Raw genomic sequence first — 27,954 nt, 5'->3', positions numbered from 1 at the left:
CAGGGCCACGTTCATATATATTATTGGTAGTAGTCAAATTGATCACCTCAACCTTCAAGATTAGGTACGGTGTGCCAAATAATCTAAAACAAGCTAGCCCTAACTACTGGCCTGGTCTGCTGCTACAGCATCCAAAAGCAGGGCCATTCGCTGTAAGCCAGCATCTCTCGGAACCCTCCTTGCATGCTGCCGTTCGTTGAAAACTTGCATGCATGCGGCGCGCATTGGGTTCCTTTCGCTATCGGAAACAGTAGGTATGCCGAGTGTTTGAAGGTTTGTCGAGTGTCCATCAAACACTCGGTAAACCTGCTGTGTGCCGAGTGCCGCCCTGAAAACATTGGGCAAACATATCCGTGCCCGCCGCCTGCCCCGCGCCTCTTCGTCACCCAGCCAAGCCACCTCTTCGTCACCCAGCCAAAAGCCGCCGCCCAGGGCCTACTCCTCCGCGTCCAGAACCCCGACGCGACCTCTCGGAGCCACCTCGTCGTCACCACGAACGCCGGCGCGCGCACCTCTGCACCGGCCCTGCCTGCACCAACCCCGACCGGCGTCACGCGATCCGTCTTCACCTAGCCCGCCGGTGAGCAACCCGACCCAAAGCTCCACCTTTTGGCCTTGACAACATCCCTCTCTTGCTTGACTTGGTCAGACACTAATTTCTGTGAATACAACTTATCAATCATTGCTTTACTTCAAGTCTGGCATTGCCAGATGTCTCTGTATGCTTGATAGCTGTTTCTAAACCTTGAAGTAACAGATTGGCATTGGTTGTTCTGTCGATGATGCTTATGTACGGGTAAGCTAGACAGGGATGCAAGCAGCAGAATATGCCATAGTCTTGCTTGGTGCATATATTATGTACAATTGTGCCTGTCTTTTCAGGAATCGGGGAAAAAGTAGGCTCCTTTTTGAAAGGCACACATGAGCATGCCTATACCATGCTGTTGCGTGTAGATTCTTGATTAGTTCAAACATGGGGTCCAGTCCTGTGTTTATTCTTGTTCTTTATCAGTTCAAACAGATTGCCACGAACATGCTTGATTGCCTTCATTTGACAGGAAAACCAATATTCTAAGATTGGCTGGTGAACATGGGGGACATGATTTAGGCTGGTGGTGCCGTTCCACAGCCTTGTCATGCCCTGGTGTTTGTAATATATAAAATCCATGAGCAGAGGTCCCTGAACCATGGTATTATAGTGGGCCTCTGGGTACTCTGTATCTGATCTAACCTTAGACTAATGCAGGCATTAGTTTATGTGTTGCTACCTGTTTGTTTACTTGATATAATATATAGTTGCAGTTAGATATTTGGGGAAATTCTGGTGTGCTCTTTCTTTTTGTGTGTGTGAATTGTACTGCTGGTGTAGTGGTGTTTTTGATTCGTGATGAAGAGAGTGTTTTTGATTCGTGGTGAAGAGAGGTGCGTCTCTGAGATTGGGTGAAAGTGACATGTTTCTGGTGCTTGTGCCGTGTAAGCAAAGACGGTTGATTTTGTTGGTGACCTGGCGCGTTCTTGACTAGAAATAACAAGAGATGAATACCAGTAGTTTGGATGTCAAAATGCATGATTGATCTCCCTGCGAATACATTACTGAATTTCTTTTGTGTGGCAAGGTCATAAATTTCTGTTGTTTATATGTTGTCTTTTTTCACATTTGTGTGGGTAGTACAGTATAAAATTTGGAAATCAGTGGTCCTACATACAACTTTTGTTGATTAATTTGTACTTTTGTAGAATTCATTCTGTAACTTCTTTTACTAATTTGCTGAGGGGATCATTTACATGTCTCTGCAGTTTCACATACCATCGCACCCCTTAAACTGTACTGCTAAACGAAGAAAACATGTAATTTTGCCTCGTGGATAACATAATTGGGATGCTGGCAAGGAACATTCTTTTGTGAAGCATGGACTGTTCCTTCTCTAGCTTTATTGTTAATGTTTGCAAATGAGAGATTTGCAATGACTTTAACTAAATGAAAGGTACTGCCACACTGTTTTAAAACTTCATTTATCTATCATTGTTGGCTGAGAACAACAGTATAAATTGAGTGAGGCCGGGGGGGGGGGGGGGGGGGGGGGGGAGCGGTTGGAAAGGTGCTTGTGCTGAATCTGATTTACCATTTCGTCTATTGACAACTTGACATTTTAGGAATTTCTAACTTAATGGAACCTGTCAAAGAAAGTGGTTTTGGTTATATCACCGCGCAGGGCCGGGCCTCCGGCTCCGGAGCGGGCCGTGCCGTGCCGGCCCACGTGCCTGGGTAAGGCCCAGGCACGTCCTGTTCCTCCAGCTCGGGCCGCTAGCCACGGGCCGGGCCGGGCCAAAAAAATGGGCCTCGGGCCGGGCCGACGGGCTCGGGCTGCATGGCCATATATATGTAGGGGAGGTGCTGCCAAAATTTACAATTGACACTATTATGTTCGTTTGTTGCAGGAGAGTCTATTGCAAGGATCATTCCCCACTGTCCTCGACTCGTCACTTTGCAGGACAGCAAGGTGAGGCATCCTACACCCCTCTTTCCATATCATGTACGTTCTGAGCCAGTCTTTGCCAAGTGTCAGGTATTTGACACTCAGCAAAGAAGACAGGTTTGCTGAGTGTCCCAGAGTTGACACTCGGCAAAGGAGCCAGGTTTGCCAAGTGTCTGGAAGTTGACACTCGGCAAAGGAGCCAGGTTTGCCAAGTGTCAGGTCCGGGACACTCGGCAAACGCGCCGTGACCGTCTCGACGCAGTCACATTACTTTTTTTCGCCGAGCGTCGGTTTCAGCTCTCGGCAAAGTATTTGTTGAGTGCTCGATAGAAAACACTCGGCAAAGTGACGTTTGCCAGCACTGTAGATGTCGTGTGCTGTTTGCCAAGTGTTACACTCGGCAAAGCCTTTGCCAAGTGTTTTTTTTTTATCTTTGCGGAGTGGCTGGCACACGGCAAAGCCAGTGTTTCCGGTAGTGTTTGACCTTGACTCGTTCCAGGCTTCCAGCCTTCCAGGCGACTGTGCATATATGCATGCATGCTGGCATAAACTAGCTAGCAACCCAAGTCGCCGTCGTGCCAGTTCCCGGGTGAAGATTCAAGCCTAGGTAGCTCGGACGTCGTCGTCGTCACACGCTCGCGCCACCGCGGCGAGGCAGTCTGGTAGGCCACACCAATCAACTCACGCTAACGGAGGAGGAGGTGGGCGTTTCAGGCTAGTACGCGGCTTCTGGAGCCACACCGTGCATTTGTCGCCGGGAAAACGCTGATAGGACGCGCGTGGACGAGTTGCTAAGCTAGCCAGGCAGACAATCATTCGAAGTTATCGACCGGACCGGGGTAGTTTAGGTACTCACCCTGTTCGCTTGGTTTCCGCTGGCTTATTCAACCAGCTAACAGTGTTTTTCTCTCACAACAAACCAGCACCAGCCAGCCCAAACCAGCCCAGAAACCAATCAGCGAACACGCCGACTGACTGGTGGCGGTATGACGAATGGAGGATGCACATGTATATGCATCCCCTCGTCGTTGCATTGGCAGCTCTCGCTCTATAAATTAATACCTGCGGCGTCCGAGCCAGATGAGCATCGCAGCAACACAAGGAGATCACATTGCAGAAGCTAGAGCTAGCCTTTTGCATCCTCTCGCTCGCTGCTAAACACACATTATAATCATACACGAAGATCAGAGAGCTGAGCTGAGCTCTAGCTCTGCTGCATGCCCCTTCGGCAACGTCCGACGATGGGCGGTGCAGATAAGATGCCGGCAGGCCGGCTCAGCTGGTTACTGCTAGGCGTGGTGTTAGCCTTTGGAGTTGCAGCTAGCCCGGCCCAGGCCTCCAGGAATACTCACTACGACTTCGTTGTAAGTTGATCCATACATCTCATTTCAACTTGTATATACTACTACCAGTTTAATTTCAGAGATCCAGGCAGTTTGTTTCAGTACGTATAGTATTTGAGGGCACGTGCAGAACAACAGTTGTACATATGTTATCGTTTTGAAATATTTAGCTAAGCTATGTCGATGTGATGATTGCATGCCTTCAGATCATTTGCATATGCGAGCTAGATATCTGATCTAGCGACTATGAATTGTTAGATACTCGATCTGCATGATGAAGTAAGTAGACCTAGCTAGCTGTATTCCGACCGGCACAGATTGACTTCTTACTTGCTTGTCGAGAAACACTAGCTATATATCTTGCTAAGCATAGAAATTACGGAAGCCACAATTTTCCAATTTCCCTGATGTGAGCTGCTGAACATCGTCATCACTCGAGAAAAAAGCTAGCAACGATGAGACACATCTTATTAGCTGCTTGCTAATCTTTTCCATTCCAGCATGCAGCATCGTCTTATCGAAATTAGCCTCTTTGCTAGTTATCCAAGCTCCTTCACGCCCACTGCTTGCTTCGTCCTACACACCATGCAGTAGGCGAACGGCAAAACTGGCCAGAGCAGCAAAGCACGCGATCGATCGATGAGGGAGGATGTCACCTCTCGCTCGTCCCCCACCCTCCCCCGCGCCGTCCGGCATTTCGCCGGCGGACACCAGCCCCAGCCTTCCCCATCCACCCAAGCCGTCCTTCCCCCGTTTGCTGACAGCACCACCAGTTCATCATCTCCCCCTCATCTTCCCCCCCACCGGTGTTCTCCTCTCCCACCCACCATCCTCAGCCAAAAGCTCGTACCTTGACCTCACCGGAGACTAAGGAGGAACTGGAGGAGCTCGACCTCCTCTGTTTTTCTGACACCGACGTCGACAGCCCCTGTCCGAGACGTGCAATCAACATTTCTCTGGAGTCGAGCAAGACGCAAGGACATGAAGACATTGAAGATGCACACAAAGATTCCAGCGACAAGAGACACCAAGGGCAACACGGCAAAGGAAGTACCTCGCCGGATTGCTTCCCTGGTGATTAAGCCGGACAACCACCAGGTATCTTATCGCGACGCGCTTGTCAGGCAAAGGACTTTCAAGCCCCGCTTCCCGCACGACCCATCACGTCGCGGGGATCTGGCCTGGCTCCATGAGCAGCGCAGGAGGTCCCGCTTGAAGCACCATGCGGGCAGCAGCAGGACTTGTCCCCTCAGGAGTGGCCATGTCGCGTCCCTGCCTCGAGCACCTCCCCTCGGCGCAGCTCGCTGGCTTTCACTGCTCAAAGCAAAAGCCGGGAACAGATGCTTCAACTGCTTCGCGTCGGACCACCGCATTGGTGAGTGCCGGTGAACTGCCGAGTCCAGCTGTCCGTTGATGAAGTGCGAAGGGACGTGCTTCGGCAGCTCGGCATCCAGGACCAAGACATGGGAGTCAAGCGCCTCTCTACGGCCATGTTCTTCCTCCACTTCTCCACGCCTGAGCGCCGGACTGCTACTCTGCGGCTCGGCGGTCTCTACGCCGGCCAAACTGCTCTCCGTCTTCTACCTTGGACCAGGCAAGTTAATGCTTCAGCAGACAAGCTTATGTTTAGAGCAAGGGTCTGTTTAGAGGGAATCCCAGAGCATGCTCAGCAGTTAGAGACTATAGCCAAGTTGTTTAATGCACCATCGTTCATAGAGGCAGTTGACACCGAATATGAAAATGATCAAGAACGGGCGTGCATGTGTGTCTGGATTTGGACCGCCAACCCGGACGGTTTAGCAACCACGGCCTCTATGCAAATAGCTGAGCCAATTACTTTCCCTGAAGAATTTTACTGGCAAATGGGGGATGTTGAGTTTCCAACCACTAGGTCTGCTCCTGCAGATATGTTGGAATATCAAGTTATCATTCATCTAGACAGGGTTCATGATTACTCCCCCCTTCCCTCAAGCCTTTCACATGAAAGCATGCATAGTGGAATAAGTGGTCTTCCTGATGATTTAGAAGAGGCAGAATGGCCAGTGAAACATCGGTTTGTTTGGCGGTATGGAGTCCCTGATAATAGAATCCCACCAAGGCGCCGTCCCTCGGTGCATGAAAGAATTGGGACTAGAAGGGATAGATCCCCTTCAGGAGGTTCTGGAGGAGGAGGGCGGAGAGCCATGCAATTCCCTCCCCCAAATCTTCATGATCTCAGGCAGGCAGGCTTAGGAGAATCCAGTGGAAACAATGGACAAGAACAAGGCAGGAGAAGTTTTCATGGTAGAAGGAGAAATGTGAGTACGCAGACTGAAGGAACTGAAGCAAGCACCATAGTAAGCAAGCAGCAGGACACAAGGGGTACCACATCGACCAAGTTTAAGTGCTCTGCGAAGGTTTGGAAACCAATTTCAGGAGTTCCAGATCCAATTTGCTGGTCTGATGCAAGGGAGGTGCAGGTTTACAGTCTGGACCCAATGCTTGGGGAAGCTTTGATGGGAACAACCAACGAATACTGTTCACCATCAGGAAAGAAGCAACAGACAGAGCTAGCAGGTTTGGTGCACTGTTCCAAACCATTGAGGTTCCAGGAGCAACAGGGCAGGAAGTGGGTCCAAGACATGAATTCAAACAAGTTTGAATGCTTGGTAACTAAGCCTGAAAAGCAATCGAGGTATAGGCCAGCCTCTCAGCCTGCCCTGCATCTTGCCGAAAACAAAGTGCAGCAACAGGAATCCCATTTGAAGCCTAAACCAGCAAAAGACAGCTCTGAGAATTTGAAGATACAGGCTTGGGCAACTAGTCTTACTGAAGCAGACCCCCTAATTTTCCCAAACCAAAACAATTTTTTCAGTGGCACTTTGCACGAAGATAACCACCTGAAACCAGGTAATGACCCCATGGCAGAGGAGGCTATACTAGTACCTATACAGAGGACTAGAACAACCTATGAAATGGGCAAGTGGACTAGGGAAGACAGCTATATGGCAGTAGAGGAGCATGGGCAAGAGATCTCGCGGCAACAGAATCTGGAACAGTGTTCAGGGCCTGAAACCAGCCGAGAAGCTGGCCATGAGGGAAGGGGTCACAAGGCACCAAACAAAAATGATAAAATAAATGGTATGCTGGAGATGCAGCAAGCCTACATTATTGCACCTGAGCACTGTGCAAGGGCGACCCCACCCCAAATCAATGCAAAAGGAAAAGACACCAATGGAGAGAAAAAGTCAGATGCTCAACAACACACCCTAACCTCCATCACAACTAAGACGGGTTCGGCTGGTCAGTCTTTCAGTGAAGATGCAAATACGCAGGGGTCAAACAAGACCACACAGTTAGAGACGACAGAGGAGAAAGAAAATAGGGAGCAGGAATATGGTGAAGAGCTATTTCACAACCCTAACACTGATGTTAATGTGCAAAACAATGCTGAAGCTAGGCGAAGCAGCATGCCAGAAATGCAAACTACAGGGAGGGAATGTTCCATACAGGCTACAGTCTTCGAGCCACTAGTGATGACTGTCGGATTGCCTACAGTGAATGAGCTGTAGATCACCCAGTCTGTAACTTCAATTAAAACTCCTATCAAACTGATCACCATTCACAAAGAGGTACCTGCATTGTCTCAAACTGAGGCAGCTACTGCTGAGAAGCACATCCAGGGGAAGGAGGGGAGCACTGAAGAAATGAAAAATACCGGATCTACAACAGTAAATGACATACTGCAGCAAGGCACTGAAACAAACTTACCAGTACCACCACTGCTACATATTGATGACCCTCAATAGAGAGCAATGCAGAAACTGACCTAAGCAGAAGAGAACACTAAAATCAGGAATCACAAGCAAGAGGAGGCTGACCAAAATACAGAAAAATAGCCCGACGCTTATCAGATTTGGTACTCACCAAGCAAGTCCTAAGAGCCATTTTGGAAACATTGAGCAAAGCAAACGGATGCAGAAGCCAAAAGATAAGATCAGCAAGGGAGATGCTAAGGAAGTGCTTATCGCCTCGGTGAAGGAAAACAAGGGCAACAAAGCAGTAGGGAAAGAGAATGAAAGTGTACACACAAGTAAAAGGAAAAGTGAGAGGATTGCTAGTAGACCAAAGTCTAACCTGACAATGCAGGAGCAGGCTACCAGACTCCTCATGAAAAAAATGCAGAATTGTGGACACCAACAAGAATCTGGAAGAGGGCCAGTGCGAAAAATTCAGACAACAGTTTGTTGAGCCTATGAAGGAGATCACTGTGCAAGGCCTTCTTGAGACTTTTCGGCTAAATGGCAATGAAGCTGATCCTCTCGACGCAATAGCGTTGGAGGGGGATGAGTGAACCATGCCTCTCTTCAACTGGGGGGGGGGGGGGGGGGGGGGGGGGGAGGAAGTTGTGTTTGTTTCAATTACCATGAACAAACCAGCATCCTGTGTATCTCGTGTACGGTGGGAGCAAGCTCAGAGGAGAAGGGCTACACTGTGTTATGGTCCATTGTGAACAGTGTAATTTACTTAGTGCATAATAAAGGTGTGCAAGGGAGGAGCAGGAATGGCTATGAGGTTGTTGGTCCAACAGTTATTTTGGGTCAGAGCTACCATAAAAGTGATCATTAATGAACAACAAGAAGATAGGTGGTCAGAAATTTAGTAACTGGGCATAACTGCAGCATAGTGTGTTTGCAAGAAACAAAGATGCAAAATCTCGATGCTACCATTGTATCAGAAGCTTTAGGTCCAAAATTTGTCAACAATTTTACTTATTTACCTACACAAGAAACCAGAGGGGGAGTGTTGCTGGCAGCGAATGAGGACTATTATAACCTGTCAGAGACACAAATCAGAGATCATACAGTGATAGCAAAATTAGAGGCAAAGACATACCCTGTAAGTTGGTGGCTGACAGGAGTATATGGTCCACAATCTGATCAGGATAAAATGCATTTCCTGAAATAAAAAGTTGTAAGCAACCTGATCCAGATAGATGGCTGATCCTGGGGACTTCAACATGATTTTAAGTGCAGAGGATAAAAACAATAGCAACATCAATAGAAGACTAATGGGTGCCTTCAGGAGCACGATTGAGGAACTAGAGTTAAAGGAAATCTCCCTAACAGGCAGAAAGTTCACATGGAGCAACAATGTCACACATACAAGAATTGATAGGTTTTTTTCCACAACAGAATGGGAGCTAATGTTGCCCAATTACAGATTGTATGCTGATTCATCATTAGTATCAGATCATTGCCCCTTAATACTTGCTACAGAAGGATATATCAGAGCTTACAGAGGGTTCAGGTTCAAAACCTTTTGGATAGAAATCCAGGGATTCAGGGAGGAAGTACAACAAGTCTGGAGCAGGAATCTAACCATTTAGAACCCTTTCCTGAAGTTATACACTAAATTGCAATGCACAGCAAAGAGGTTGAGAGGATGGGCAAGAGGAATTATTGGCAATAACAAGTTACTGATGTTGGTTGCCAATCAACTCATTACAATTCTGGACGTGGTATAGGAGTTCAGACAGCTAAGCCAACAGGAGGTGCTGCTAAAAAGAGATCTAAAGAACAGGTATCTTGCCATGGCTGCTATTAAGAAATTAAGGGTAAGGCAAAGATCAAGATTGAAGTACCTTAAGGCAGGAGATGCATCCTCAAAAAATTTCTTCCAGTCAGCTAATGGGAGAAGGAAAAAGAACTACATCCAAACATTGCAAACGCAGCAAGGGTTCCTGCATACATAGGAGGAGAAAGAAGGGGCAATTCTACAACACTTTTCATTTGTACTAGGGATACAAGCAGTTAGGAATCAAACACCGAATTGGGAATCAATTAATATCACAAGGCAAGACCTGAGTCACCTGGAAGAGGAATTCAATGAAGAGGAAGTTAAGCAGGCAATCTAGGACATGCAACTCAATGTTGCACCTGGCCCTAATGGTTTTATTGCAAAGTTCTTCAGGTCATGCTAGGACATAATCAAGGAGGATCTTTGTGCAACATTGCATTACTTCTACAATCTGCACGGGCAACATCTCAAGATGCTAAATTCTACCCACATTGTGCTCATTCCTAAATCTGCTGAAGCTCTGAAAATTGGGGATTATAGACCAATTAGCTTGACTAGTAGCATCACCAAGATTATATCCAAAGTGCTGGCAACCAGGTTGTCCTAGAGTCTGAGCAGTCTTGTGTCAAGAAATCAAAGTGCTTTCATCAGGAAACGAAGCATCCATGACAACTTCCTCTACACACAGAACACCATCAGGCATTTACACAAAACAAACCAACCAACATTGTTTCTCAAGCTCGATATTGCAAAGGCTTTCGACTCGGTGAGATGGGACTATTTGCTGGAGGCTATGGAAAGTATGGGCTTTGGACAAAGATGGAGAGAGTGGATATCATTACTGCTCTCCACAGCATCTTCCTCAATTCTGGTAAACGGATCAAGAACACATTTCTTCAGGCACAAAAAAGGTTTAAGGCAGGGGGATCCTTTGTCACCGATGCTGTTCATACTAGCATTAGAGCCATTGCAGAGAATCCAGTCAATTGTAGAAGACCACTCTTTAATCACCCCAGTGCCATCCCAATCAGCCAAATTTAGAGTGAGCCTTTATGCCGACGACGCTGCTATTTTTGTTAATCCAGTCGGACAAGAGGTTCACACAATCAAAGAGATTTTGGATATTTTTGGGGAGGTGTCTGGCCTCCATATCAACCTCAACAAGTCTGCTGCCTACCCAATTAGGTGTGACAACATCGCTGTAAATGATGTAATGCAAGATATGCCCTGCACGATCAAACATTTCCATGCAAATATTTAGGTCTCCCACTGTCACTCAAAAAACTCAGAAGGGTGGAGGTCCAACCACTAATTGACAGGGTGGCATCAAAATAACCAGCATGGAAGGGAAAGTTAATGGACAAGGCAGGAAGATTGACTTTGGTAAAATCAGTGCTATCAGCAATGCCGGTTTACTTCCTCACAGTTTTCTCCTTGCCAAAATGGGCAATCTAGAAAATAGATAAGATTAGAAGAAGTTTCCTCTGGAAAGGTGAAGAGAATGCTAGTGGAGGTCACTGCCTGGTGAATTGGAAGAAATGCAAGCTGCCTAAAGAGTTGGGAGGATTGGGCATTCTAGACCTGCAAATGTTCAGTAGAGCTCTAAGGTTGACCTAGAGAGGCCTTGGGTTGGATCGCCAACACCCTGTGATAACATAGACATGCAAGTTTTTAGAGTTAGCACTGTTGTCACTATCGGCAATGGTGCGGTGGCCAAGTTTTGGCATTGCAGTTGGCTGCAAGGTAGGCCCTGATTGACATAGCACCAACCTTGTACAAATTGGCATGAAGCAGCGAACAGTTCAACAATAACTCCAAAACAACAACTAGACTCGTGGTCTGTGGCGAATGACAACAGCACAAGAAATGGCAGAATTCATCATCTTGTGGGAATTGATACAGGGCGTACAACTTAGTGATGAAACTGATTCAATAACCTAGCGATGGACTGCTGATGGATCATACACAACCAAATCTGCATACAAGATGCAACTGCAAGGCACCTACTCAGATGGCAGCCAGCATAAAGTCTGGAAAGCATTCGCTGAGGGGAAGGTTAAATTCTTTGCCTGGGTTCTGCTACAAAGGAAAATCTTGATGGCCGACCTGCTATCAGCTAGGCATTGGCAAGGTCCAGCAACCTACCCTTTATGTGACCAAGAGCCTGAAACTACATGCCATCTGTGTCTGCAATGCTACTTTGCAAGGGAGGTGTGGTTCCTGATTGGCAATTGGATAGGGTTGGGTGCCGGCTTTCTCTCAACAGTTGCAACGGATATCCAAGATTGGTGGAATCAAACGTTACAACCATTGAAGGTCAAAGAGAAAAGATCGGCAGCGGCAGTGTTAATGTACGCGACCTAGAACTTATGGATGGAGAGGAATCGGAGAATATTTAAATCCAAAGCTTTGTGGGCAGATCAAGTCTTCGAGCTCATCAAGCAGGACATCTTGTTTCGGTGTCGGGCGTGTGCCACACCTCTCATTAGAGAAGACTTGCACCTCCCTTAGCGCTGCACTGTTTAGTTGTTTTTATTACTGTGTGTCGAGTTCTTTTCATCAAACTATAATAGTTCGTAATTTGTAATCGGTAACCAGAACTTCTATTCTCTTCTTAATTGAAGGGCGGCGCTCCTGCCAATAAGTTCAAAAAAAACCATGCAGAAGGCTCGATTAAGAGGAGACAAGGACTAACGTCGCATGTGATATATATTTTGCAGATCAAGGAGACCAACGTCACCCGGCTCTGCCAGGAGAAGACCATCCTGGCCGTGAACGGGCAGTTCCCCGGGCCGACCATCTACGCGCGCAAGGACGACGTGGTCATCGTCAACGTGTACAACCATGGCAACAAGAACATCACCCTCCACTGGCACGGCGTGCACCAACCGCGGAACCCGTGGTCTGACGGGCCGGAGTACATCACACAGTGCCCCATCCAGCCTGGCGCCAACTTCACATACAAGATCATCTTCACCAAGGAGGAGGGCACGCTGTGGTGGCACGCGCACAGCGACTTCGACCGTGCCACAGTGCACGGTGTCATCGTCATCCACCCCAAGCGCGGCTCCGTCTACCCCTACACAAAGCCGCACAAGGAGATGCCCATCATCCTCGGTGAGTGGTGGAATGCAGATGTGGAGCAAGTTCTCCTGGAGTCCCAGCGGACCGGCGCCGACGTCCAGATTTCGGACGCCAACACCATCAACGGCCAGCCCGGCGACTTCGCCCCATGCTCCAAGAACGACACCTTCAGGATGTTGGTGGAGCACGGCAAGACATACCTACTCCGGGTCATCAACGCGGGGCTCACCAACGAGATGTTCTTCGCCATCGCCGAGCACCGCCTCACGGTGGTCGGCACCGATGGCCGCTACCTCAAGCCGTTCACCATCGACTACATCATGATCTCCCCTGGACAGACCATGAACATGCTCCTCGAGGCCAACCATGCCACCAATGGCTCAGGCGACAACAACCGCTACTACATGGCCGCGAGCCCATTCTTCACCAACATCGGACTCCCGGTCAACGATAAAAACACCACGGCCATTCTAGAATACATGGACGCGCCGCCCTCCGCGGGGCCACCAGACTACCCCGTCCTGCCGGTCATCAACGACACCGTCGCGGCAGCGGCGTACACATCGCAGCTCCGCTCCTTGATCACCAAGGAGCACCCGATCGACGTGCCAATGGAGGTCGACGAGCACATGCTCGTGACGATCTCTGTCAACACGCTCCCCTGTGGGGCCAACGAGACGTGCATGGGCCCCGGCCCTGGAAACAACACCCGCCTTGCAGCGAGCCTGAACAACGTCAGCTTTGTGCCGCCGACCGTCGACATCCTCGACGCCTACTATTACTCCATCAGCGGCGTGTACGAGCCGGACTTCCCCAATAAGCCGCCCTTCTTCTTCAACTTCACCGCCCCCGACCCGACGGTGGAGTTCCAGCTCACGAAGCGGGGCACCAAGGTGAAGGTGGTGGAGTACGGCACCGTGGTGGAGGTGGTGTTCCAGGACACGGCCATCCTCGGTGCCGAGAGCCACCCCATGCACTTGCACGGTTTCAGCTTCTACGTGGTGGGCAGAGGCTTCGGTAATTTCGACAAGGATAAGGACCCGGTCACGTACAACCTGGTCGACCCGCCGTACCAGAACACTGTCTCCGTGCCTACGGGTGGTTGGGCTGCAATGCGCTTCCGCGCAGCAAATCCTGGTGAGTATTTGCTAAATTTGAGCAACAGTGATTGAACTACAGTATATATGCTGCTATATATATATATATGATTTTTTAATCTTACTTTGTGCTGTTTATTTCTTTGCTTGTCTGTTAGGTGTGTGGTTTATGCATTGCCACTTCGATCGTCACACGGTGTGGGGCATGGACACCGTGTTCATTGTGAAAAATGGCAAGACCCCAGGCGCTCAAATGATGCCACGTCCTCCTAACATGCCTAAGTGCTAAGGAAACAAAGGCATGGGCCACGGATGATGCGGTATATGCAAGACAATCGAGCAAAATAAATTTTCTCAGTTGATGATTGAATTAATTATTTGCGGTACATATTTTAATTAGTGTCCTTTGTATTTTTTTGTTTTTCATTTGATTGGAAGTGAAAAATATATTCGTTGTATTCATTATTTGTGTTGTTTTACTCCTATTGCAATCTTTAAAAAGTGTAATTAAACAATGTATTCTACGGAGTTACATTCTGTATCCTGTGAAGATTCAGTATAAATACGTACTTCATATATGTATTCATTTATTTTCGCCATGATAAGACCATGATCATTTAGGTCCCTTTTGGATCCTTAGCAATGAAATCTACGTGAAAATCGAAGTCTAGGCACAAATCCAGCAGGTTGCTGATACCAAGGTATTGCATTTCAGGTTATGGTCTCCTGTTGCATTTGTCTTTGTCAGACCTTGGCATGGATTGAGCAGTGGCGAGCCAACGAGCCTAGTAGGCATCATATAGCCTTGATGACAAAGGCTTCGATCTGGTATATCTTTCGAGGAAAAAACAAGGAGAAAACACATATAACTATATTCTTCCACATGACAAAGACAACAAATTCCAATGGACATGTTGAAATTCTTCTGTGAGGAACACGAACCAACAGATTAATTACATTTTTTCTGTGAGCCTTTCGAGACCCATCAAGAAAAATAAGTGGTACACAGGGAAAATACAGTTTCTAGTGGTGTGATTGTTAGGAGACCACCGAGCCCAGAATGAGAGAATAAAACATTGAGCAGCAGCATGAAGACTACTATCTCGACTCGGCTGTAATGTAACATTTTCCTATATCCCAAGCTCACATAGCTTTGGTTTGATGGTGGCTACAATCCCTATATGTGTCTTCTCCACACATTGCTGAACACCAATCAGTACCCCCCACCAACAAGACAATCACCGGTGCCAAGGTGTAAGTGATGCATGATTACTGGTATCTTAGAATTAGAAATGGTGGTGTATGTCCAACATAGCAAATGCATGGATCATCGTGATTAGCCACACCAACTAGATTAGGTTCAGAGATGACGGACCATCAGTTCTGCTTACTGCAAGCATGAGTGCATGACAATTTGAGTAGGGCATGTCTATGTCTCCAAATACAAGATAGATTTAAATGTTCTTTCTGAGGGAGGAGACGTTTTTTTGGAAAGCTTCTTTCCACAGGTTACTCATCAGTTTTGATGAAATCATCATACTAGTATTATGTCAATGCGGAGATCCAATGGACTTATGGACCCTTGCTTGCATTGGGGATGAGGTGGTTAACCTTTTCTTTCTCTCATTTCGTTTGCCTATACCAAACAAGCAAACATGAAAGGGCCACATAAAGCTAGCTAGATTGACATCTGAATATCCGATCCAGGGGTTTACTTTCACAAAGGAGACGACTGGACTGGTAATACACTATAATAACACAAAAGCAAGTTGTGATACAAAGACGTATATGACACTTTCTTATATATCTAAACCTACTAAGGATGAGTCTTGAGAAAAAGCTACGCATATCACTTCCGTATATCCAACTAGCAAGATGCATGGCCCGTGCAATTAGCATGTGTAGCTAGCTTTTTCATGGTAACATTTAAATCTTTTTATTTACTCAAAAATTGTTTTGCTAATAGTTTTGCTTATTCATTTGACTTTGGTGTCCTCTCTCCATGCACCCCATATATCATTGGCATGAATTATATATAACTACAATTAAAGCTATTTTTATCTCATTTTCCATTTCCATTTTTCCCACTCCTATCCTATCCCATCTTTGTTCAATTTCTAGCAACGCAAAATCAAGATATGCTTTTTTTGAGCTTTGTTAGCTACTATCCACATTGTTCACTTCTTTAGCCCTTGTCATAGGTTAGATTCCACGGCAGTAATCGGATTGTTCGACGTGGGTCGATGCGTGTGTCTCCGGTGACTTAAAAATTCAAAACATAAGGGGTTTATCCTGGTTTAGACGTCTAAGCCCTACGTCTAGTTGTGGAGTTCTTTGTGTTAGGAATACTCAATTGAGTTCTTACAAGACACACACACACACAGAGAGAGAGAGAGAGAGATGTAGGGGGAGCACTATGATGCTATTCTCCTGGCCAGGGACCCGAGCTGGAGGTCCGATCTTGGTTTCGGTGGGTTCCAATGGTTTGTTCCCTTGTACAGGATCCCATGCCCCACCCTATATATCGAGGGGGCGATGGGAGTAGAAGTTCAATGGGTTTCCTAGGGTTTTGAGTCCTAAGCTTTGATCTCCTGGCTACGTCGGCGCCGTCCTTCGTCTTGTAGCGGGGTGAGCTGACAACGCTCCAACTGCCTCTAACATCTTCCACCACCGCTTGGAGTTGACTGTCAGGTGTTGTCTGCTGTCATTGTGTTGTCCCTGGGTTTGCCTTCGCGTGGCGTCCTTCGCATGCTAGGATCCCTCCCACACATAGAGGGAGGCTGCCATGCGGGCCTTGCATTCTACGTAGCGGGTGAGTGGGAGCTCTTTCGTGTTGCATCACGCTTCGGACATGACCATTCATTGGGAGTGGCCAATACAGCCATGCAAGAATGGGGAAACAGAATCCTAGCAGGCCTGCGCTCTACCACTATGCCCGCGTGTTAGACCCTGAATGCCTGACAGATTTTGTAGTATACTCTCGAGGTTTGTCGGGGTTGGAATCTGTCAGGCTAGGCACTTTTCAACCGAGAACCAAAACCGAAATGAACCGAACCAAAATGTCAGTTTTTTTGGTTCTCGGTTTTGGTTCTTGTTTCATGATACTTTGGATCTCGGCTTCGGCGTTTGTTTTGGAGGCAACAACAACCGAGAAACCGTGGAACTAGATAAATCCTAGTGCAGGTGGCGAGCGCCATGGCACCCTACGTCCACCCCACACGCACGATGCACTAGGCCCATTCTGTACAGCCCAGCGAGCCCAACATGCCTCCACACCACCCCGTAAACCACCGACCCCATTTCCCCACTCACGGAGTCATGGTCCATCCTCATCCTGGACGAGCAGGGCGGCTTTGCCCCCAAAACCTAACCCTAGCAAGCGCGAGCACCAAGCGGGGGTCGAGGCAGCGGGCTGGTGGCAGCATGAGCAAGAGCATGTAGGCCTCACGCGGTGGTCGCATGAGCAGGGGTCGCGAGCCTTGCTGAGTAGGGCACGCACGGTGGTGGCCTGAACGGGCATGCGGCGGAGGCACCTACAACGTGCGGGTCTCACGCGGCGGTGCGTAGATCTTGTGGTGGCAGCGCATGGAGCTGCTGCGTCTCACCACACGGCATCGACACGAGCAAGAGCTGAACGGGGAGCTCTCGTGGATCCCCTAATTCTCCTTCTCCTCTGTGTTGAGCTTCAGTTGGCTCGATTTCCACCAAAAAACTGAACTATAAAACCAAAACCGAATCTATGGGTTTCTAGTTTTGAAACAAACCGAACGGTTGTTGATTGTTGAAAACCAAAATTTAACCGAAGAAACCGAACCGAATTTTTGGTTTAAACCGAATGCCCAGCCAGAGGAGCCTGGACTGAGCGAAGGCCAAGGTGTGCATGGCAGTGCTAGCTCGGTTGTTACCCCCATGGTCGGGGGCCTCTTAGGCCCAGCCAAGCCCTTGAGTGGGCGACCTAGATGTGTATTAATTTAGCCTTTTGGTTTGTTTGCTAGGCACTGAGCTCTTCTTCTGAAATGGGACTTCTGAGGCCCACAGAACCAATAGTCAATGGACCAGAGGGTGCACACGAGTGCACCTGATGGGTGTTACCCCGAGCCCTTGGCTAGTTAGGAGAATCAGTCAGGGGGTTAATCGAACTATGATGGCACTAACCTAGGGATTATATCTACTCCTATGTTTCATACTCAATAGGAGACCCTGAGCCCCTCATAGCCTCTGTGCCATCTCTAGGGTGGTGGCGAGGGGATCTTCTCATCTTGACCTTTCGCTCGGTTAAAGAGGAAAGCTTTCACTTCGGGTTCAATTTGTCCATCTAAGGATGTGAGGAGCGCCTTCATGACTCTTGGTCGAGTAATGCCCTCGGTGAGCTAAAACTGGTTAATCCTAAGTGGGGCGCAGTCAGCCCTTCATGGGACTATGACTTTGAGCCTCAGTGTTGTGCCCCATTTACACAGTACGCTGTGGATCCAAGAACTTTGGCTCGGGGCCTTATATGTCGCTTGGCGTCCCACTCCTGTCAACGACTTTGATAGCATACTTCGTTGGCTTAGTTGCATGTTGCGACGGTCAGGCACTCTATGCACCCAAGATAAAAGACCGCTAGTGGGTCTGTCTGTCACGCAGTGCACGTCTGAATGGGAGCTGAATCCAATTCTCTTTTGATTTTGACCGTTGTCCCAAATCGATCCCCAAAGCACTCAAAACACCAATACTTCCCATTGGAGTGTACGTAGGACAACTGGTGACCATATACCCTCTAAACACCTCAGAGAACTCAATGGAAAAAAATGAGAAGTCAAACGGACAAATAGAGCACCAAAACAGGTGAAAACTAGTTGCGGTGAGAACACAACACAGAAAGTCGGCCTGGCCGGTTTACTATTCACCCAAACCGGCATGGCCAACTTACTATTCACATTGGCCTTGCTAGTTTACTATTCAAACCAGCCTGGCTAGTTTTTGGTACTATTTAAACCGGCCTAGCCAGTTCTATAGTCCTTGCAGCCTGAAAACTTCTGTCCAAAAGGGTTTTTTTATCCAAACGAACTCCGATTGACTTGAAATTTGGCAGAGGGGTTCCCAAGGATGCTTAGAAGCTATACCCAAAAGTTCATCACCTAGAAATTAAGGAATCAAAGTGGATAGGTCTTTGTGCTCATGGGGAATCCAGCCAAGCTATTTGGTAGAGATGTTCCTCAAAGGTCCCAGCACATACCAATCCACTCAAATCAACTCCAAACAGGCAAAATCACAAGATCCAACAAAGCGATCAAGAGGAGAAAAGAGTGGAGAAAAACCAAATCAAACCAAAACTCAAACTAGATCTTGACATAAGAATTTCAGAGGACATGATTTCTTTATTGCCAATATCAACAATGTCTGGTCTTACACATAGATAGTGGTTTCAATCACTCATTTGTGAGATCTCTCAATTAGTACAGATCTCAGGCTAGAAAACAATAAACTATGCCTAGAGACAAATAAAAGTAATGGAAGAGATGGGATGGTTTGGGCAGCCTCCCCTCTTATTTATAGAGCTATTACACAATCCTAAACTTGTCTTTAGATATTTTGCCTGAACCACTTAACCCTAGGGGCAAAATGGTCCAAGTGAAGATCCATGCATTCAACAGTCATGAGCCCTTCACGAAGTAGCTTCTCCTCGATATGAACTCTTCGATGATGCCACGTGCCCCCTAAACTCTACTCTTAGGATTTGAGGCCCAAACTAGGCAAACCGTCTATCCATGGTGTTGAGGACGAAACCACCAAACCCAGCTGGAGTAGCGTATCCGCTACGCTCCTCCATGATCTCGACGTGTGTTACCACTTGTCCTCAACCGCCCTATCACCAAGTCCCCGTGCCTCGCTTGACTTGGTCAACTATCGTCTTGACTTGCTCAACATGGTCTACTCCTCCACATGTACACTTGCTTGTGAATATCCCCAAGTGTCAGCTACCCACAGTCAGTCTTCTAGCCCTTGGTCCCTTAGTCCAAGCCTCCACGTCCGTCCTTCACCATTCTCAGTCCATCGGCATGAACTCTCTTGGCCTTTTTCATTGTCATTGACTGTATTAGTGCTCCACATCCGTGCACCACAAGGCAAGAGACATGTTGCACAAACACCACACTCACACAATGGTTAGTCACCAAACTCAACCAAAGCTTTATCATCTCCTGACATTACTCATCATCAACACACACATGGGCATATATCAACCATGTGTTCTCACCATCACTCTTGTTCCTTTGGTCCAGATGTGGTCGTGTGCCATCCGTGCCGTCCGTAGACTGGCCTTCAAACCCTTGGAATCATGGGCTAGAGGAGCCCTCAGGCCCTTCGTGGGGGTCGATTTGTCAGTGAGCGGGGTGATTTTTTCGCACGCGCCCTACCCATAGCATGGAGTATTTTTGATATGTTTTCATTCTTGCTCCGGTTGTGGAGTTAATGCATACGGCATGCCATGCTCCTTTTTGGGCAAACCAGCCACCACATGGCATCGACCCGTGTTGCCTACAACCATGGCATTTTGAGCATATGGATCCAGGCTGCCGTGCCCATCGTGGAGGATTTAAGGGAGCACGGTCCCTTGATCTGCATGAGGGCACACATGGGCGGCGTTAGCAGGCTGACACTATAGATTCGTCACATTGTGGCACTAGTTATTATGGGGTTGGACACGACGGTTTAGGGATGCCCATCAGGCTTGCCATAATGGTGAGTGATTGCCCTCACGCGATTGGGTTGTTCGGGTCGTCATTGTGAATAGGGTCTGGCCCTTTGGGGGTTGAGGGGGGCAAACGAATGATCTACCGCTCATGGTCAATTGGACAGTTGCTGTTGTTTTGGCTATTCATTGCCTCGGCCTATAAATAGCCCCATCGATAGAGGAGGGATTCACAAGAGGAAGGCAAACACCCTTCAAAAGCTTATCATCTAGTACTAGTCGCAATGGGAGGAAGGCCAGAGTGGGACGACGCCTCCCACATGAATCTTCATGGTGGTGACGGTGAAAGGCCCTAGTTTAATTTGGTTTTGTTAATTAAGTGACAACTTAGGTCGACTAACATGTGTTTGATGTGAAGTACACAGGTACACTAGTGTGAGCAACACTTAAAGCCATGGTGGAGAGGTGGCTTGGTTTTGTTGCAAGTTCTCAATTGGAGCTTTGGAGAGGCTCATTGCATATGAGACATGACATGGTGTCATGTGGCTAGGTGGAGAAGATCAAGTGACATGGCTTGGCTACGAAGGACTAGGTTGCTAGGGTGAAGGGCAAGTTAGAGGCTCGGGTGCAACGGACCGTGTGGCGGTGAAGTTAGAGCAAGGACTTGGTGCCGATAGACCAGGTGCAACGGTGAAGAGCAAGCAAAGTTGCGATCGATGAACCAATAAGGCCACATGATGATATGAAGTCGATCATATCATCTATAAGATATCAAGCCATGGATTACTTCTGATGATTACAAGTGGCTTGATGGAGGTTGGATGCTCGTGTGGCATCATTGAGTATGGAGATGAAATGGAATGCACAAGGCAAAGATATATTTGTATGACAGTTCATTCCACGGTCTAAGGTTGATGAGAGAAGTGCTTGACTGGGTTTATGATAGATAGTTGTACTATCAAGAGGGGTTTTCTTGTGCGATAAAAGGTTATCTAGTGCCACTAGGTGAGATCTAACTCGCATTGCATTTAGATCGAGTGGCGTGGAAAACAACAAGTGAAAATCTTTGCGAAATGTTTGTGAAAGGCTAACTCACATGTACAAGTTGGTGGAAGACTTGGGGAGTTCGCACAGAGTGAAGTATTGTTTCTACACTCATCGAAGATGTCCTATGTGGCACTGAAGTGCACACCGGAGTTCTCGGGCAATGGCGGCTAGCGGCAGTATTCAGAAATGCACACAGTGGCTTCCAGTGTGCACCGGACGTGAATCACTAGAGAGGTCTGGTGCAAAGGTAACAAAGCGCGGGAAGTTCAAATCTAGCCACCGGAGCTACTATTCAATGAGACCACCAGAGGTGCCACTGGATAGGAGTTCCAAGGAGGTTGTTGGCACGCGGTTGAAGAAGTTGCACGCACCGTTGTTGTCTGGTGGTCACCGGACTTGTGCACCGGATGGTGAACAGTGCCAACAACTAGTTTCAGAGACATTGGAAGTCGACCGTTAGGGGCATCCGGTGTGATGTCCGGTGGTGCACCGGACATATCCGGTGGTGCACACGCAGAAAGTGCATCTTTTAGGCAACGACTAGTTTGGCTAGTTTGGTTTGGTGGGCTATATATATGTGGGTTGCCCGGCCATTTGAGGTTGGTGTGGATATTTTCACCAAGACTGAATGGACAAACAATAATATAATTTGTTTTTTTTTATTTTCCCTATAATTTTGTGTTCTCTTATCCGTTCAACTGTAATCAACAAATGAGCTGAAAACTTTGTAAGAATTTGGCTGTGTGGGTTCGCAGACTGGAACATTTATTTTTTCAAAAAGAATCTAAACCTAAGTGATGAGTTTTGAGAAAGCTACGCATATCACTTTCCTATATGCAATAGGAATATTAGCTTTGGTGATAAACCTACGCATGCATATCCCTTTTGTAAATCTAATAGATCCGTATTAGCTTTCGATTCAATTGATTGATTGATTGATATCACTTAATATATCTAACGACTTAAATACTAGCTATTGCCTATAATATTACAATGAGATAAATATGGTAGCCAAGTTAAGTTTTGAAAATCTAAAAGGTCAATGTCATTTGTGAAGTTCTAAACATCGATGTCATCTGTGAAGGGGCTATCACATCCAACTTCAAATAAGTATCAGCTTCGTGTTCGACTTCTGCGCCGGACCTCGTCGGCCGGCCACTCCTATATATGCGCATCACATTGCCAGTCAGTTCGTTACTAGGCTATTGGACATCTGCCGATCGAACGTGGAGCCATGGAGGTGGTGCCGACATTCAACGAACACACAGCCGGTTTTGGAGAAGGCTCTGGATCAGGTGGAAATCATGTTCATGTGCAAACTTTGGAAACTATCGATCTAGACCACGGGCTGCGCATCCGATGGCTAGGGATGGAGGTGGGGCTTTTTTGCACTTAAACACCCGCCCCCAGCACTGCTAATCATGTTGTTTTGCAAATCACCCCTCCTCTAATCGCAGCGCACCCAGCAAATAGGTCCGTGTTATCGCCCGGCCCGTTCGTCTTTTCCATCGAAAGCAGGCGAGATCCCGCCGCCGCGTGCCCGCGACTCGCCGGTGGGCCGCCCTCCGCCTCGCCGCTCTCTGCCGCCGCCGTTCCCTGCACGCCTGGCTGTGACTCTCGCCCAGCGCAGCCGGATGGACGCCGTGCTGGTGCTCCGGGTCCTACTCTCCGTCGCGCGCCCGAGGAGCACGGCCCTCGGCAAGGTGCCGGGCTCCGTGGCGGCATACCGGAGGATGGACCAGTACGCCACGGCGCGGGCCACGCCGGGGGTGCTCGTCCTGCGCGTCGACGTGCCCATCTGCTTCGCCAACGCCAGCTACCTGCGGGAGAGAGTCTCGCCGGACGAGATGGTCTGAACTCTGAAGCTCTGAATATCATTGACATGAACACTAGGGTCTACAGTGTGTCTGACTGTACTTCTTGAAATTGAATGTACTCATAGAAGATGACGAAGTATATAAACTAGTATCTTTGCAATTTCAGTCTATTTTTTCACCGAAAGTGCTTTGCAATTTTTCATGCAGTTGAGTTCAGTTCAGTTGAGTCACAGAATTGAAAATAAACTAGTATCTTGTGCATTTCAAAAGGAGTTCACAGAAAGTGGTTAACTAAATTCTTCTTCTGAACTATGGCTTCAGCCACAAGGTCATATTGCAGGTACACTCGAACTGCAATTAAAAAAAAAGGAGCATGGTACAGTCGTACATTGCAGTGAACTCAAAATCCAAAGTACATTGCAGTGTTTACAAGAAGCACAAGAGTAAATTGTTCAATTGAAATATCAGTCAACAACATTGTTTGGGCAGTTACGTGCATCATGATCCCCTTCTTGCTTACATTTTCGACACGTCTGTTTACCTTTACCCTTACTTCCAGCCTTCTTCTCCTTCGTCTCCTTGCTCTTCTTAATTCTTTTGCATATCCCTTTCGAGTTGACATCATTTGGTGGATGTATATCGACCTCTTTTGGAATTTTACTACCGAGGAAAGATTCATATTCATCCTGTTTTTCAACTCTCATAGCAGGCATGATCTTTTGGAGAGGCTCTGCTAGGTTGGATAAACTAGAATATAAACAGTCCATCCCTTGTTCAGAGCTCTTGGCCATTTGAATAAGATCTTCAAACTTGTTGCGTGAATCTAAAATCTTTTTCCGCATGGCCACCTCCATAGGATCTTTAGGCTTTTCATCTAGTAGGTTACCTTCCTCATCAAAGAATAGTTCCCTATAAAATTGAAGATCTGATCAAGACTATTGTACAAAACAGAAAATATAGGTGAACAGAGAGGGAAAAAATAAGTACACACCTTTTACATCTTTTCTCCCATCGCTTCATTATATATAACGATGGTATCTCAGTTTGCTTCTCGGCTCTAAGCACTTGGATGATATGACGACATGGGATGCCATAAGACTCATATAATTTACAGGAGCACCTACCAAACATGTTCGACTTGTTCATCTGAACAAGTCGATCTTTTCCAGTTTGGCTGCTGATGGTGAAACATTTTATATCTGCACACTCTGAAATACCTTGAATAATGCAATGGTCTCTTGCAGCTAAGATTTGTTCCTAAAATTTACTGAAAACTTCATGTGTATATATCAGACTACATTGCTTCTCCATGGCCCATGGTGTCATCAATTTAGGAGTGGTGTGAAGACTTGTATTGTCAGCTTTCAATTCCTCTTGGCGCTGGCACTCCAAAGCTGTGTCAAACCTTAGCCAGAACTCAACAAAGGTCAACTTTCTACGAATGAAACGGTTAAAAAAAGAATTTGCACTCTCCGATCGTGATGTAGTCCTAAGCATTCCTGCTAGAGGTATGTCCAAAAAGTATACCGAAATCCATGAGTTGCGAATGGCAAACCTAGTGGAAAACCAATCGTTTCCCATGAGTTCATAATCTGTTATGATAGCATTCCATTGTGACACAAAATCATCTGAATTCTCGGTCCCCCAAACACACTTGTTTAGTCTTTCCCAAAACTTTTCATCTTTTCTTATAGAGGGCCCCACCTTCTCAGATACCTTTTCCATGATATGCCACATGCAAAGTCTATGAGCTGTATCTGGCAGAATCTGAGCAATAGCAGCCTTCATGCTCGCATCTTCATCGGTTGTGATTAGATGAGGTGCTACTCCACCCATAGCCTTAAGAAAGGTGTTAAACAACCATACATATGAATCGATCTTTTCATCTGCTAAGAATGCTGCCCCAAGGAAAACACTTTGCAAGTGATGATTAACTCCAGTGAATGGCACAAATTTCATGTTATACTGGTTGGTGGTATATGTTGCATCTACTGAAACCACATCACCAAAAACACTATAGTTTTTCCTGCATAAAGCATCTGCCCAAAATACGCGAACAAGTCGTCCTTGTTCATCCACCATAAACTCATAAAAGAAGGCTAGATTTACTTCCTTCTTTCGCTCAAGTTGTGCCACAAACATTTGTGCATCTCCATCCTTGATTTTGGTTCTGAGATCACGGTAATAGTTTTTCAAATCCATTAGTGTGCACCCAACATTCTGAAACCCACCCTCACTGACATGGAGAAGTCGATATGCCTGTGAGGTACCAATGCTAGCCTTATGACAATTGAACAAAGCACTCTTTGCCCTCTCACTGACATTACGGTTGGATCTTAGCAAATGCCTCTTATCTGGCGACACAAAACCATGGTTGTGTTTCTCAACCATTGAAAATATTCGATACTTCTTGTCGCTACCAAGCTTGACGACAATATGTGCCTCACAACCACATCTGGTTTTCATCACATTATGTGTCTTTCTTTTTTTCCCAGAATCATCACTAACATTTGTTACGTTCTCCTTTCTATACCCTTCCCTTGAACAACAGTACCTCTTGAATAATATTTCCTCATTTTGCTTCTTGTGCTGACCAACATGAACTGAGAAACCAGCTTCATGTGCATACGACTTGTAAAATTCCTCCACATCTGTGAGTGTATCAAAGATCATTCCAACCATTGGCTTCAAATGTTCTTTGGAACTTACTGCTGTACTCGGAAAAGATTTTGGCCGTGGTGTGCTTGGATGTTCAAGGTGGGCTCCAACTCCGGCGTCGTTGACGGCATGATCCTCAGCGGAAATGGGATCAACGGCGACAACGACATCAACAGCCTGATCCATGGCGGCGGCCTCGATGGAGACGGGATCAATGGCGATGACGGCATCAACAGCGACGACGGCATGAACGGCAACGTCACGCACGCCGGACTCCATGGTAGCGGCGGCGCAGACTCACGGCGCAACTCTTGATGAGTCTCCTCCTCCTACAGACTCACGTATGAGATGAGCATCAGACTCACGTATGACATGAACAAGCTAACGACTCCATGCCGGACTCACGTAAGAACAGGAGGATACTCACGTACGAACTGATTCAGATTAGTCTGGGCGTCGTCCTGATTCGTCTTCGCGTCAGCGTCTAGCGAATCAATGTCGACGTCTAGTGAATCCGGGAGCCAGGAGGTGGTGGCGCGCCTGCGATGCCGTCCTCGTCCTGCCCGCCTCGCCGAACAGCTCGTGGCCGCCGTCGGCACCCAGGAAAAATGAAACAACAAGAAACGAAACGACGCCAAACTATCGACACAGACCTGTTTGTTGGGGGGTGATTTGCAAAACAACATGATTAGCAGTGCTGGGGGCGGGCGTTTAAGTGCAAAAAAGCCACACCTCCATCTCTAGCCATCGGATGTGCAGCCCATGGTCTAGATCGATAGTTTCCAAAGTTTGCACAGGAACATGGTTTCCACCTTTTTTAACCGTTTCATTCGTAGAAAGTTGACCTTTGTTGAGTTCTGGCTAAGGTTTGACACAGCTTTGGAGTGCCAGCGCCAAGAGGAATTGAAAGCTGACAATACAAGTCTTCACACCACTCCTAAATTGATGACACCATGGGCCATGGAGAAGCAATGTAGTCTGATATATACACATGAAGTTTTCAGTAAATTTCAGGAACAAATCTTAGCTGCAAGAGACCATTGCATTATTCAAGGTATTTCAGAGTGTGCAGATATAAAATGTTTCACCATCAGCAGCCAAACTGGAAAAGATCGACTTGTTCAGATGAACAAGTCGAACATGTTTGGTAGGTGCTCCTGTAAATTATATGAGTCTTATGGCATCCCATGTCGTCATATCATCCAAGTGCTTAGAGCCGAGAAGCAAACTGAGATACCATCGTTATATATAATGAAGCGATGGGAGAAAAGATGTAAAAGGTGTGTACTTATTTTTTCCCTCTCTGTTCACCTATATTTTCTGTTTTGTACAATAGTCTTGATCAGATCTTCAATTTTATAGGGAACTATTCTTTGATGAGGAAGGTAACCTACTAGATGAAAAGCCTAAAGATCCTATGGAGGTGGCCATGCGGAAAAAGATTTTAGATTCACGCAACAAGTTTGAAGATCTTATTCAAATGGCCAAGAGCTCTGAACAAGGGATGGACTTTTTATATTCTAGTTTATCCAACCTAGCAGAGCCTCTCCAAAAGATCATGCCTGCTATGAGAGTTGAAAAACAGGATGAATATGAATCTTTCCTTGGTAGTAAAATTCCAAAAGAGGTCGATATACATCCACCAAATGATGTCAACTCGAAAGGGATATGCAAAAGAATTAAGAAGAGCAAGGAGACGAAGGAGAAGAAGGCTGGAAGTAAGGGTAAAGGTAAACAGACGTGTCGAAAATGTAAGCAAGAAGGGGATCATGATGCACGTAACTGCCCAAACAATGTTGTTGACTGATATTTCAATTGAACAATTTACTCTTGTGCTTCTTGTAAACACTGCAATGTACTTTGGATTTTGAGTTCACTGCAATGTACGACTGTACCATGCTCCTTTTTTTTAATTGCAGTTCGAGTGTACCTGCAATATGACCTTGTGGCTGAAGCCATAGTTCAGAAGAAGAATTTAGTTAACCACTTTCTGTGAACTCCTTTTGAAATGCACAAGATACTAGTTTATTTTCAATTCTGTGACTCAACTGAACTGAACTCAACTGCATGAAAAATTGCAAAGCACTTTCGGTGAAAAAATAGACTGAAATTGCAAAGATACTAGTTTATATACTTCGTCATCTTCTATGAGTACATTCAATTTCAAGAAGTACAGTCAGACACACTGTAGAACCTAGT

General features: G+C 46.8%; 2 protein-coding genes and 1 pseudogene across 2 annotated transcripts; 2 read left to right on the top strand and 1 right to left on the bottom strand.

The window, feature by feature from the left end:
* Nucleotides 1-321: 321 nt before the first annotated feature.
* On the top strand, nucleotides 322-27,850 carry LOC136467756 (uncharacterized). The gene is made up of 3 exons (XM_066466535.1): nucleotides 322-580; nucleotides 2,440-2,501; nucleotides 27,118-27,850. Exon 3 carries the CDS (start codon nucleotides 27,173-27,175, stop codon nucleotides 27,560-27,562), a length of 390 nt encoding a protein of 129 aa, XP_066322632.1. The 5' UTR covers nucleotides 322-580; nucleotides 2,440-2,501; nucleotides 27,118-27,172; the 3' UTR covers nucleotides 27,563-27,850.
* LOC136467755 (putative laccase-9) lies at nucleotides 3,028-14,110 on the top strand. The gene is made up of 3 exons (XM_066466534.1): nucleotides 3,028-3,841; nucleotides 12,100-13,600; nucleotides 13,719-14,110. Exons 1-3 carry the CDS (start codon nucleotides 3,695-3,697, stop codon nucleotides 13,847-13,849), a joined length of 1,779 nt encoding a protein of 592 aa, XP_066322631.1. The 5' UTR covers nucleotides 3,028-3,694; the 3' UTR covers nucleotides 13,850-14,110.
* On the bottom strand, nucleotides 23,562-26,034 carry LOC136462262 (protein FAR1-RELATED SEQUENCE 5-like; annotated as a pseudogene).
* Nucleotides 27,851-27,954: the final 104 nt, after the last annotated feature.

This window comes from Miscanthus floridulus, chromosome 7 (assembly GCF_019320115.1).
Source record: "Miscanthus floridulus cultivar M001 chromosome 7, ASM1932011v1, whole genome shotgun sequence".
NCBI classification, from domain to species: domain Eukaryota; kingdom Viridiplantae; phylum Streptophyta; class Magnoliopsida; order Poales; family Poaceae; genus Miscanthus; species Miscanthus floridulus.
Note: the sequence above shows the minus strand (reverse complement) of the source record. Positions and strands in the feature narration are given on the sequence as shown.

Coding starts and splice junctions, on each gene's coding strand:
- LOC136467755 (XM_066466534.1), top strand. CDS start 3,695: ATGCCCCTTCGGCAACGTCCGACGATGGGCGGTGCAGATAAGATGCCG. Junction 3,842..12,099: donor ATACTCACTACGACTTCGTT/GTAAGTTGATCC, acceptor TATATTTTGCAG/ATCAAGGAGACCAACGTCAC. Junction 13,601..13,718: donor CTTCCGCGCAGCAAATCCTG/GTGAGTATTTGC, acceptor CTTGTCTGTTAG/GTGTGTGGTTTATGCATTGC.
- LOC136467756 (XM_066466535.1), top strand. CDS start 27,173: ATGGAGGTGGCCATGCGGAAAAAGATTTTAGATTCACGCAACAAGTTT.